Raw genomic sequence first — 12842 nt, 5'->3', positions numbered from 1 at the left:
GGGGGTGTGAGCGGGGATGGGGGACATGGGGGTGTGACGGGGTAATGGGGGTGTGAGCGGGGATGGGGGACATGGGGGTGTGACGGGGTAATGGGGGTGTGAGCGGGGATGGGGGACGTGGGGGTGTGACGGGGTAATGGGGGTGTGAGCGGGGATGGGGGACATGGGGGTGTGACGGGGTAATGGGGGTGTGAGCGGGGATGGGGGACATGGGGGTGTGACGGGGTAATGGGGGTGTGAGTGGGGATGGGGGACATGGGGGCAGCACGGGGTAATGGGGGTGTGAGTGGGGATGGGGGACATGGAGTGTGAGTGGGGATGGAGGGACCCGAGGCATCACCAGATATGAGAGTTGGGAGCACGGCGGTACCCAGAGCGTCACCGGGAATGGGGGTGCTCCGGCGGAGTTTGGAGCACAGGGGTATCGGGGGCATCACCGGAGGGGGGGGTGGGCTCTGGGTATGGGGGAGCACAGGGGTACCGAGGGGCTGGGGGCCTTGTGGGTGTGGAGTGTGGTGGTAAAAGGGCTGTCAGTCGTGCTGGGGTTGGTTGGAGTTCGGGCTCGGAGTATCGGAGTAACAGGAGCGTCACTGGGGCTGAGTGGCTCGGGGCACCGTCACCAGGCATAGACGGTTCCGAGTATGGGGGTAACGGGGGTGTCACCGGGCACAGGGGCATCTCTGGATCTGGGGGGCTCCATACACAGAGATACCAGGGTGTCACTGGGCATGGGGGGCTCGAGGCATGGGGGCTCTGGACGTGGAGTTAATGGGGTGCCACCAGGGCTGGGGAGGCTTCGAACGTGGAGTTACCAGGTCTGTCACCGTGCTCAGGGCACGGAGACAACACCGGGGCTGCAGGGTCACAGTGTGGAGGTGGTGGGGATGTCATTGGGACTGGAGGAGCTCAGGGCTTGGAGGAGGTGAGGAATGGGATTCTCAGCAGGACACTGGAGCTTGGGGTTGTCACCAGGGCTGGGGGGAATTGGGGTACAGAGATAATGGGGGAGTCACCAGGATTGCATCACGAGGTTGATACTGGGGCTGGGGAGACTCAGGACATGCAGACAGTGGGGTGCTAATGGGGCAGGGGACCTCAGCCATACAGGGGGCAGTGGGGGGGTGTCCAGGCTGGGTTTCCGTCCCCCCGATGATCCCGGTGCTGGCAGCCTGGCAGCGTCCATACCTGAACATCTTCAAGCACTTCCGTGTGGAGGAGTGGAAGCGCTCTGCCAAGGAGGGGGACGTGGCCGCCCTCACGGTAACGGGGGCACCGGCACCATGGGGCAGGGGGCACTTGCCAAGGCTGGGCGGTGCTGACCCACCCCCCATCTTTCCCTGGTTTCCAAAGGACACAAGGCTGAAGGGAACAATCTACCGGATCCGAGGCTCCAACCCAGCCAGCAGCTACCTGCAGCTGCCACGGGCAGGGACACAGTCCCTGGGGCTGACCGGGCGCTACCTCTACCTGCTCTTCAGGCCCCTGCCCCGCAAGCACTTCCTCGTGCACCTGGATGTCACCACCGAGGTCCGTGACACAGGGTGGCCTCTTTAACTGCCATCGTGGCTGATGGAAGGACTGGGGATGGCACTGGTGGGCTCAGGGGCTGCAGGACTTGGCTGCTCTTTGCTGCTGGTGGGTCACTCCCGGCTGGAGATGGTTTCCATCCTGGTGCCATCTCCACTGGGGACAGGAGGCAGGGCCACATACCTTCTCCTCTGCAGCACTTCCCTGCCGAAGCCACCAGGGTGACTAAAGCTCCATGTGTATGCCTCTTCCCAGGATAACCAGGTGGTTCGCATCTCCTTCTCCAACCTTTTCAAGGAATTCAAGTCTACGGCCACCTGGCTGCAGTTCCCCTTCGTCTGCGGAGCAGCCAACGAGGGCACGGCCTGGCGGGGTGAGGAGCTGCGTGCTGGGCGGGCACATCACCACCAAAATAAACTGTTAGAAAGCAAGCTGAGTTCTCAGGTTGACTCAGTGCATTTGAAGAGAAGCTGTGGCTGCTCCTGGATCCCTGGGAGTGTCCAAGGCCGGGTTGGACGGGGCTTGGAGCAGCCTGGGCTAGTGGAAGGTGTCCCTGCCCGTAGCAGGGGCATGGAATGAGATGGGTTTTAAGGTTGTCCCTCCCAACTCAAACCATTCCAGGATTTTATGGTAACAGTGGTGGGCCTGAGCAGGAGCCCCTCTGCAGCCAGGTCAGAGCTGTAGTTCCTGGCTGGGCTGTCCCCTATCCCTGTTCTCCCTAACAGTGGGGTGCAGTGTCAGGCCAGGCAGGTGGTGGGATGCCTGTCTGTCCTTCCCCACCCCTGAGCCTACAAGACATGTTCTCCCATCTCCCACTTGGTAAAGGCCTGGTGGGAATCTTGCCTGGTAAATACTTTACACTGAACCCTGTGGATCTTGTGTCTCCCATCCAGCAAGGTCCATGTCTGTAGCCTCTTTCCCAGCATCCCTTTTCCCACCTGTCCTCTCCTCCCCAGGTGCCACCGGAGCAGCCCCGGCTGACGTGCGCTGGACGTGCCTGGTGCTGGACCTGCCCTCCATCCTGGGCCTGTACCTGAACCGCAGGTACAGCCACCTCAGGGGGGTCAAACTCTGCTCCAACCTGCTCGTGAAAAACCTCTGCACCAGTGACCTGCTCTTTGAGCCAGGTGAGGAGCCCAGAGCTCAGCGTGGTCTCTGCTTTCTCCTGAGGCTCCAGCCCAGCCTGGGGGTTTCAAAGCTGAGTTTGCAGCCCTGGCAGAGCACTGGGCTGCTGGTGCTCCATGATGGGAAAAGAAAGGGCAAAATACTTGTACAATGTTAAGTTTCCACCCAGGCAGGGACACCTTCCACTGTCCCAGACTGCTCCAAGCCCCAATGTCCAGCCTGGCCTTGGACACTGCCAGGGATCCGGGGGCAGCCCCAGCTGCTCTGGGCACCCTGTGCCAGGGCCTCCCCACCCTCCCAGGGAACAATTCCTTCCCAATATCCCATCCACCCCTGCCCTCTGGCACTGGGAAACCATTCCCCTTTGTCCTGTCACTCCAAGGTCTTGTCCAAAATCCCTCCCTACCTCTCTTGGAGCCCCTTTAGGCACTGGAAGGAAATCTGGAATGGAGTACAGTCTCCCAAACTCTGGAAGAAAGTATCCTTTCATTTTCCAGCTGTAAAAGTGAACAAAAAGAACAAAGTTAAATATCTTTCTAAGGTTAGCAATTTTTTTCAGGGGTAAAAGTGAAAGGTGCCATCAAGCTTCACTTCTGCAAGACTTGTGCTTTTATCTGCTGCAAGAGCCTGTGCTTTTTCTGTGTCAAAAATCTTCCAACCTGCTTTTTTTATCCACCTGCTCAGTGTGGCAGAGGTACTTTGGTCAAACCCTTTGTTTTCTGTCTTTCCTTTTTCATGCTGGAATTCTGTCTGAACTGCCTGGCCTGCTGGGAAGCATCAGTGAGGAAGAAGTTATAGGGGCTGCTTTGAAATTCCTGAAAACTTATTGTATCTTTCCTGAAACCTTTCTTGTTTCACTTTCCTAAATTTAAAAATACACAGAGGAAATAAGAAAACGGCCTATGAGCCTTAAGAGAAATCATGTGAAACTGCTGAGTCAGTGAAGAGAAATTACATGAATCTTGAGCCTGGGGGTTTATTACTGAAATCCAAGGGTTTATGCTCTGGGCTCTTCTTTGGAGGCTGAGAGTTACAGGAATACACCTGAGCACGTTGTGTTTGTTGCAAACATCAGGCTTGTGATCTTTGTTTCTCAGGTGGGAAGTGGTTTGTGCCGGTATCCCACAGGGAATGGGATTTCAGGCAGCTGCCTGGGCCTGCAGAGCTCACTCTGTGTGTGTGTGTGTGTGTGTGTGTGTGTGTGTGTGTCCCTGTGCTGCCAGGTGTGACATTCTCCGAGGCCCGGCTCCGTGACCTGTCCAGCCGCGGGGTCGCTCCCATGCCCCGGGAATTGGCCTTCCCTGTGCCCAAGGGGCAGAAGTGGCACAACCTCTATGACTATATCAGGTACGGCTGCTCCCCATGCCACTGCAGCTCCCAGAGCTCCCCACACCCTGGGGAAAGGCAGGATGGGTAGTGCCACTTAAGGAATGACAGATCCAGGTGAACCTGGGGCTCCAGGGGGCATTTTGGTCCCCCCACCTCCAGCATTTTGGTGTTGTTAACAAACACACCCTTAGTGTCTTCTGCCTTTGGTACCCCTGTATTTGGGGCATTGTGGGGCAAAAGGGGGAATCTTATAGGAGACAGTGAAGAGGCTCTGTGCCAGGCTGAGGTACCAAGTGATGTTCTCAGGTGCCACTGCAGTATCCCAATTACACAGTGCCCTCCTCTGGTTTTGCTCAGGTTCCCATCTGAGGGGTCTAAGGTGCCGTGCAACTGCATCCGGAAGAGCTTCCCAAGTCCTGTGGCAGGTGGGAATGCTGGGGACAGCAGCCAAGGCTGTGCCACTCCGGGGTGGTGCCCTGGCTTTCCAAAAGAGCTCAACCTGCTCCTTGTGTTGCCCAGGTGACCAGGTCCTGGAGGAGCCCAGCCGCCCGCTGACCCAGCCAGTGACGCTCTCCAGAGCAGTCTGTGACCGCCTGTCCCTCGTCCATCACATAACCAGTCCCAAAGCTGTAAGTGCTCCTTCCTTCCTTCCCATGCAGCTTTTCCCTGCATCTGTGTCTTAATTTAAGATGTAGAAACTGCTTGTTGTCATTGGCAGCTGCTCCGGGCACGGTCTGGTGACCACAGCCCTGCAGTTCCTGCCTGGGGGTTCAGTGTGGTGCAGCACAGAGACAGGAGATGTGCCAAGTACCTCGAAATCTCCAGACATCCATCCTCCCTGTCTCTGTGGAGGCAGCAGATCGGTGTGGCTTCAAATTACAGATAGGAAGAGGTCTGGAGACTAAGGAATGTGATCAGTGCCCTCAGGGAGCAGAGCAGTGCCTGGAGCTGGGATTGCTGGGACTGCAGCCAGCTGTCCTCATCCTGGTTTCCCCTTCCCCACTGGGGGTGGTGATGTGGGGGCTGGGGTCCATATTGGCTTACCAGTGTGGTGGTGGGTGTTTGGAGAGGGACTGGGGGAAGCCATCCTCATGCTGTGCAGAGGGAGAAAGTGAGGAGCACGACCTCCCTTATTAGGGGGTGCCCAAAGGATGGTCATGAAGATGCTGAAGGATCTAGAGGGGAAGAGTACGAGGTGCAGCAGTCACTTGGTTTGATCAGATGGACAAAAGGAGACTGAGGTCAGATCTCTCAGGGGCTGCAGCTCCTCCCAAGGGGCAGCTCCCATCTCTGCTCTCTGTGACATGGACAGGACCCAGGCAACAGCTGGAGCTGTGCCAGGGCAGGTTTTAATGGATATTAGGTAAAGGTTCTTCCCCCAGAGGGTGGCCGGGCTCTGAACAGGCTCCCCAGGGCAGTGGTCCCAAGCCTGCCCGAGCTCCAGGAGCATTTGGACGAGGCTCTGGTTTGCTGTCTGGAGGAGATGAACTGTGCACAGACAATACTGGGAGCATAAGGAGGGCAGCTGCTTAGCAGCCTGGCCAAGCCAGGTACCCACAGGGCTGCTCTCCCTCCACATTTTTTTCTCCTCGTTTGTGTTGCTGTGAAGAGCCCTCAGGACAGATGTGGGTGTCTCCCTGTCTCTGCCCCTGGGCAGGTGAAGGGCACTGGGAGGAGAACTGAGCTCTGTCTGAGGCTTTCCTCATTCTCAGGTGCCACATCGGTGTCCTGTAATCACGGAAAGCATCCCTGAGGTTCACCTGGCAGTCCCAGGGCCTCTGAGAGCTGTGCCTGCTGGAGACCCCGTGCTGGAGGAGAAGCAGAGGCTGCACAGTGCGGGGGACACGGGGCAGCCACTGCCACTCAGCGATGGTGGCATCCATGTCTATGCTCGTCAGAGGAGGGGACAGACAACCCGAGCTGTCCCCGGCTCAGAGGAGGTGTGTGACGTTCTGGAGGGTCACAAGGTGGCTTTGGGGTGTTTATTTCTAATGAAGTGAGAGAGGGAATGCAAGGTTCATGCTGGAGTTTCAGTTAAACTTAGGGAGTCCAAAAGATGCCTCTTTCTGACTAGCAGCTCTTCCCCCACCAGCCCCTACTTGCCTTGAAAGAGGGACTCTGTGTTCAGATGTGCTGACCTTAAGCCCCAGGTTTGCCCAGGTGTGTACAGGAAGGGCTCTGGCCCTTATGCCATCCCACAGGTGAGCCCTGGCCTGCAGGACAGCCCTGGAAGTGTCCAAGGCCAGGTTGGACAGAGCTTGGAGCAAGCTGGGACAGTGGAAGGTGTCCCTGTCCGTGGCAGGGGGTGGAAGTGGATGAGCTTTAAGCTCCCTTCCAACCCAAACCAGTCTGGGATTCCCACAGTGGCCCTGGGTCTCTGGGCAACGCTGGGGCTGGATGGGAGGGCTGCTTAACTCAGAAACCCCAGCTCCTCCTGCCTGCCAGGCTTGACTCTGCCAGGTTCAGTGCTTTAAAGCTTTCCCCTCTGACAGGAGAAACCCAAAGCTGCCTCTGTGCTTCAGAGAGAGCTGAGCACTGGGGCTGGGGTGCCCCATGGAGGGAGGACCCCAGCCTGGCTCTAAGCATGATGGTGCTGTCTGGCTTTCTTTTCCAGGGGCTTGTACCAGATCCCATCCTGAAGCTGAGAACAATTATTGGCTTTGGAGGCTGCAGCACCAAATGGGTCAGTGGCTTGGATGATTTGGGGAGTTGATGTGTCATTGTGTGGCCAGGATATGGATGTTTTGGAGGTGTGAAATGCAGCTGAGCGTGGCACTGCTTGATGTGGAAAATGATCCCAAAGTGGATGGGCCTGAGCATCTGTGCACAACTCCTCTGCTGTTAGGATGGTGAATTAAAAATTATGGGGCCCTTTAGATAGAATCATAGGATGGAAAAGCCCCCTGAGGTCATCAATTCCAGCTGTTTCCCCAGGATTCCCAGGTCCACCACTGACCTGTGTCCACACCCACATGGCTTTTGAATCCCCCCAGGGATGGTGACCCCAGCACTGCCCTGGGCAGCTGTGCCAGTGCCTGACCACCCTTCCCATGAAGGAATTTCCCCAATATCCAACCTAAACCTCCCCTGGCCCAGTCTGAGGCCGTTCCCTCTCCTCCTGTCCCTGTTCCCTGGGAGCAGAGCCCGACCCCCCAGCTGCCCCCTCCTGTCAGGGACTTGTGCAGAGCCACAAGGTCCAGGCTGAGCCCCCCCAGCTGCTTCTCATCAGACTTGTGCTCCAGACCCTTCACTAAATTTCTCATCTTTTTAACACATTAAAACTGGTGCTGCTTTGTTGGAGGCTGGAAAGGAAGGGCTGTGTTTTGGATTGTTTCCATGGCACATTGTGCCTTGCTTGTGGTCTGTTTTAGGGTAAAGGAAGGGTTGGTTTGGTTCAGTCAGCTCGAAGCTCCACCAGCAATGTCATTTTCCTTGGATCTGCTGTTCAATAGTAGGGAAGGGACCTTAAAGCCCATCCACTTCCACCCCTGCCATGGGCCAGGCTACCTCCCACTAGCCCAGGCTGTTCCACACCCCATCCAAACTGGCCTTGAACACTTCCAGGGCTGGGGAAGAACTCTGTGCCAGGGCTGTGGGGCGGTTCTGGAGCCGTGTCCCCCCTGTCTCGGTGCTGCAGGCGCTGTGGACGCGGGACAGCACGGCCGTGGTGTACCCCTGCCACGCCGTCATCGTCGCCCTGCTCCTCAAGACTGGCGAGCAGAGGTTCTTCCTTGGCCACACAGACAAGGTGAGTGTAACCCTTGCAAGCCCTGGTGGCAACCCCGTCCTTGCAGCCTGGTGCCAGCTCTGCTGGGATCCTCTGTGCCGGTGCTTCTCGCAGGTGTCGGTGCTGGCGTTCAGCGGGAGCAGCACCTTGCTGGCCTCGGCACAGGCCGGGCCCCGTGGCGTGGGGCGCCTCTGGGACTTCCCCACGGGAACCTGCCTCTGCCTCTTCAAAACCTACCTGCAGTCCCTCGTGTCCCTCAGGTGGGTGTTGGTGGGGGCAGGGGTGTGTTCAGCGTTGCAGCACGGCAGCTTTTCCGTGCTATTCCCGCGTGATAAACCAGGGATGAGTTACAGCTGCCTGTGTTTGTCACCGAGACCTGCTGGCAGCTGGCCTGGATATGCTGCTGGCTCTCTCCTGAGCTTATCCCTTCAGGTCTTGCTGTCTCCCTATCCCCACAACTTGTCCCCTTTTATGCCCCGTGGGGATGAACTCAGGGTACAAGGAGCTGTTCTTCACCAGGTCTCTCTTCTTACAGCTTTTCCCACAGTGGAGCTGTTCTGTGTGGCGTCGGGAAGGACGTGCACAGCAAAACGGTGAGAGCTGACCCTGGGGCTGGGAGGTTTCCCTGAGAGAGCTGTTCTTCCAGATTCTGTAGGTATTTTCCAGGCAAACCTCTGCTCTGGGCTTTCCTAGACATGTTCTTGGGGCACATCCCTTTCTTGTTAGCTGCCTAGAGAATGTTTTCCCTCTCCCTGATGCTTGTGGGTGTTCCTCAGCTGCAAGCGAACAAATCCTTGTGGCAGCAGCCAGAGAGACCTGGTGGGCTTGTGCTTTGGGGCTGTTCTGTCCCTGGAGTGGTCCCAGCTAGGACCCAGGCAGGGTGATGGGATTATATCTTTTTTTTAATAGAGTTCAGGGCAAGATGTGAGGTGAAATCTTCAGCTCCAGGCATCACTGTGGGAAGGGATGCCGGGCACTGGAGCTGCCGCCCACCTTTGTAGCTGGGGATGACGCAGATCCCACGTGTAGCAGTCAAAAATAAACTTGTTCCATGGGACTGGGGGTTTGGTTTTGTCAGTGGAAATGTTTTTCATCCCCTGTTTTCATCCTTTAGTGACGACCATCAGCAATTAGCTGTGCCGTCACTAAGTGAAGGCAAAACCACACCGTGCTCCGTGCTTTTCCCAGCATGTGGCAGCGTTCTGTGATCCGTGGGGGAGCTGGGGAGGTGGGATCAGTGGGGTGAAAGCACGGTGGGAGAATGGGGGTGGTAGGGGAGCACCTCTCCCAGGGTGCTGCCACAGCCCATCCCAGCCTCTGAGGTGATGCTGGGTTTGGTTTTAACACTGTTCTGGAATGCAGAGCATCCTCCTGCATTTCCTCAGGCATCCTGTGCTTTAGGCAGAGGGTTTGGCTCTTGCCCCTGGTGATGGGCACTGAGGGCACACAGAGCTGCGCTGGAGCAGCGGGCACGTGCTGCCCTCCCGCTCCCTCAGCCCTGGGACAGCTCCTCTATCCCAGCAGGCAGAGTTCCCACTGCTCTGTGGATTTTCTTTCCAAGTCTGAGTCCTGTTGCCAGGCAGCCCTGGGATTTAGAACCTCTAATTATGGATTGCAGACAAGGATATTGCCATGAAGCTTTGCAAAGCTGTTGGACTGTCCTAAACCCTCTGTGCGATGGGTTTTATTTCCCTGCTCCAGCTCTGTTCTCAGTACTTTGTGCCCAGCTCTGGAGCAGCTGTGGGATGAAAACCTCTTCTGCTGCCAAGGTTCTGAGCAGCTCTCCCATCGTATTTTCTTGCTTCAGATGGTGGTGGTGTGGAACACTGCTCAGGCGACCCGTGGTGGAGGTGTGACTGTGCTGGCCAAAGCACACACAGATGTGGACATCCAGGCCATGAAGATTGCTTTCTTTGATGATACCAGGTAGTGTGCCAAGAAAAGAAATCAAAGTTACTGAATCTTAGACATTGGGAAGGAATTGTTCTCTGTGAGGGTGGGGAGGCCCTGGCACAGGGTGCCCAGAGCAGCTGTGGCTGCCCCTGGATCCCTGGAAGTGTCCAAGGCCAGGCTGGACACTGGGGCTTGGAGCAGCCTGGGCTAGTGGAAGGTGTCCCTGCCCATGGCAGGGGGTGGCACTGGATGAGCTTTAAGGTCCCTTCACCCCAAACCACTTTTCTTCCGTAACTCTGGCATGGCTGGGGGGGGAATTGTGGTGCTGCAGCCATCTGGTTGCCATTCCTGTTCTCAGTCCTCGCTGTCAGTGGCCCTTGGGATGCTGCCCTTCCCCCAGGGGCCTGGGGAGCCCTGCCCTGGTGCTCAGGCTGTGTCTCCCGGGACAGGATGGTGTCGTGTGGCTGGGACAACATCAGGCTGTGGCGCGTGCGGAGCGGAGCCCTGCGCTCGTGTCCCGTCAGCCTGGGCGAGTACCACGGCCTGGACTTCACCGACCTGGCCTTCGAGGAGGGGCCCGAGCGGGAGCCGGAGGAGCGCGCGCTGTAAGGGACCGTCGCTGTCACCTGGCCTGGGCAGCCTGGCAGGAGGGAGCTCTGCTGCTCTCCCAGCTTAGCATTCACCTTCCCCCTCGACCACGGCACTTTGCTGGGGTTCTCCCTCAAAATACAGCTGCCTTCTGGAGCTGGGAGAGCCTCTCCCCACTCAGCACATGGCATCTCCCAGGAGGGATTTGGCTGCTTGCAGAACAGCCTCTTTCCTCTTGCCGTGCTGCTGTTCTGCCGTATTAGTGACTCTCTCCCCACCTGAAGATCTCTGTTGGATTCCTGGGGCAGTGGGAGGAGCCTGATACACATCCTCTTGCCTACCGTCACATACTTTGTTGTTTTATTTTAATCATCAAAGCCAGGTCTTTGTTGCCACCATATATAGTCCCACAAAGGCAGAGCTGTCAGCTCAGCCAGCCTGTGGCAGAGGGAGGCTCCTTCCTGGAGTTTATGGGAAGCTTTTAGCTCTTCTGCTGATTTCTGTTCCAAAGGGTCAGGAAACCAAATTGGGAGCTCTGACTTCCTGTGTGGGGTAGCACATGGAGCACTTGGACCACCTTGTTGACCTCTTATTACTGTGAGCCAGGATTGCTTTACACAAACCAGTTGAACAGGTAAACCAGGCTGGCTTTTTACTAAAAACAAGTCTCTCTCCTGTTTTGTTTTGTTTTTTTACAGCTTTGTGTGCAGCAGGAGTGGCCATGTGCTGGAGGTGGACTACAAGAACGTCTGTGTGCAGAGTGCACGGCGCCTGCTGCCTGCACAGCCCCAGGGGAATGGGCAGGAGCAGGCAGGGAGCAGCTCAGGTGGGAGCAGGAGCAGGCAGGGAACAGCTGAGGTGGGAGCAGGAGCAGGGAGCAGCTCAGGTGGAGCAGGAGCAGGGAACAGCTCAGGTGGAGCAGGCAGGGAACAGCTCAGGTGGGAGCAGGAGCAGGGAGCAGCTGAAGTGGGAGCAGGAGCAGGGAACAGCTGAGGTGGGAGCAGGAGCAGGCAGGGAACAGCTGAGGTGGGAGCAGGAGCAGGGAATGGCTCAGGTGGGAGCAGGAGCAGGCAGGGAGCAGCTCAGGTGGGAGCAGGAGCAGGGAACAGCTCAGGTGAGAGCACCTGCAGGCAGGGACAGGGGGAAAACCAACCAGGGACCACCTCCATCACCATCAGGGTCAGAAATCGGCTCTCTGCTCAAACCAACCAGCTCTTTACCTACTGCTGAAGGATTATTTTGGGGTTGATTAGATCATTGCTATTTGCCTCTTAAGGACTGCAAATAATCTTCCTTAGTACAGCAAAGTATCATTTTAAGAAAGATTTGAGCATTTTAAATGCTGATTGCACTTTCAGAGAAAAACTACTTTTAGAAACATGAAACAAGGTCTTCATTTGCTGATGGGAGGCTTAATGGAGAGATGGAAAAAGAACTAAGACCAAGGAAAAAGATGAATTTGGGGATTTTTTCATTATTCAGCTGGTGTGCAGAGTGTTTGGGGAATCTTTGTTGCTGTACATTAAGTAGACCAACTTTCAGCTCTTCCATTAACTTGAACAGCGGGAAGAATTCACTTTCAAGTGTGATTGCTCTGATATCTTAAAACTTAGTGCATAGTTTGCTTTGGCAAATTGAGCTAATTAATCTATAACGTGGCCTATGAGAGGTGTGTAATTGCAATTCTCACTTCAAGGGCAAGAAAGGGACCGGAGGGGAGAGGAAACAAAGTCCTTGGTGCCTCCTGGCTCTGACTTACGGTGTTTGTACCTGAATTTAGGTTGGATATTGGGGAAAATTTCTTCACTGAAAGTGTGCTGAGGCATTGGAGCAAGCTGCCCATTCTATCCCTGTAAAACATTCAAAGAACCTGTGGATGTGGCACTTGGGGACATGGGCTGGTGGTGGGATCATGGTTGGACTCAATGAGGTTTTCCAGCCTTAATGATTCTACGAGTCAAAAACTGCCAGTTTGTGGATCTGTATCTCCCTCCTGCAGAGAGGATTTGAGACATGGAAATGAAAGGGTTTGTATTTCGGGCAGTTAATCTGGGATATCCTCTGCTACAGAATCGTGTCTGAGGCAAAAATATGGCAGGGGTAGGAATTCTCTGTGCCTGGCAAGAGTTTCACAGTGGTAAAGAGGAGTTTTGAGCCCTGAGAAAGGCTGGCTGAGACCCTTCAGCCTCTTCTGTCAGTCACTCTGGGATTCCTGCCTCCTCCTCAGGCTCCAGCTGGGTGTGGGTGGACTACCAGACTCAGCTCTGGGATGGGCCCCCTCTCAGGTTGAGTTTTCTTGTTCCATCTGTATAAGGAGGTGTTGTTTTTTGGGTTTCCAGGCCCTGGGATCGCTATAAACAGTATCAGCATGTCCTTGTCCTTCTGTGCCACGGGATCAGAGGATGGCTACGTGAGGCTGTGGCCACTGGACTTCTCAGCTGCTGTCTTAGAGGCAGGTGGGTAGAGGTGGGGGTGTGTCTCCTGCTGCAGATCCAGAGCTCCACTGCCACAGCTCCCACAGCAATCCTCATCAGTGAGGGTATGTGTTATGTGTGCTCTCTCCAGGCCTGACTGCCTTGGAAGTCTCCAGTGGCAATTATTCATGTTTTTTATTGTAACTCATGGGAGAAAGGCAGGATCTCCTGGGAGAGAA

At 56.0% G+C, this 12842-nt stretch overlaps 1 protein-coding gene across 2 annotated transcripts in view; it reads left to right on the top strand.

Moving 5' to 3' along the window:
• Positions 1–1045: 1045 nt before the first annotated feature.
• The window catches only part of LOC138118700 (mitochondrial Rho GTPase 2), a 44765-nt gene continuing 32968 nt past the window's right edge, over positions 1046–12842 (top strand). The window contains exons 1-16 of one of the 2 annotated variants that reach the window (XM_069029857.1): positions 1046–1260; positions 1351–1527; positions 1783–1900; positions 2484–2654; positions 3876–3999; positions 4339–4406; positions 4501–4610; positions 5694–5921; positions 6596–6664; positions 7619–7729; positions 7823–7968; positions 8244–8301; positions 9516–9634; positions 10051–10206; positions 10888–11015; positions 12529–12645. In XM_069029857.1, the coding sequence (XP_068885958.1) occupies positions 1081–1260; positions 1351–1527; positions 1783–1900; positions 2484–2654; positions 3876–3999; positions 4339–4406; positions 4501–4610; positions 5694–5921; positions 6596–6664; positions 7619–7729; positions 7823–7968; positions 8244–8301; positions 9516–9634; positions 10051–10206; positions 10888–11015; positions 12529–12645 (2080 nt within the window). In that variant the 5' untranslated portion in view covers positions 1046–1080. The remainder of the gene's footprint in view (positions 1261–1350; positions 1528–1782; positions 1901–2483; positions 2655–3875; positions 4000–4338; positions 4407–4500; positions 4611–5693; positions 5922–6595; positions 6665–7618; positions 7730–7822; positions 7969–8243; positions 8302–9515; positions 9635–10050; positions 10207–10887; positions 11016–12528; positions 12646–12842) is intronic. The other variant, XM_069029860.1, reaches the window with a different exon arrangement.

The sequence above is a fragment of the Aphelocoma coerulescens genome, chromosome 14 (genome assembly GCF_041296385.1).
Source record: "Aphelocoma coerulescens isolate FSJ_1873_10779 chromosome 14, UR_Acoe_1.0, whole genome shotgun sequence".
Taxonomy (NCBI): domain Eukaryota; kingdom Metazoa; phylum Chordata; class Aves; order Passeriformes; family Corvidae; genus Aphelocoma; species Aphelocoma coerulescens.
The sequence above is the reverse complement of the archived record's forward strand: the minus strand, read 5'-3'. Positions and strand labels throughout refer to the sequence as shown.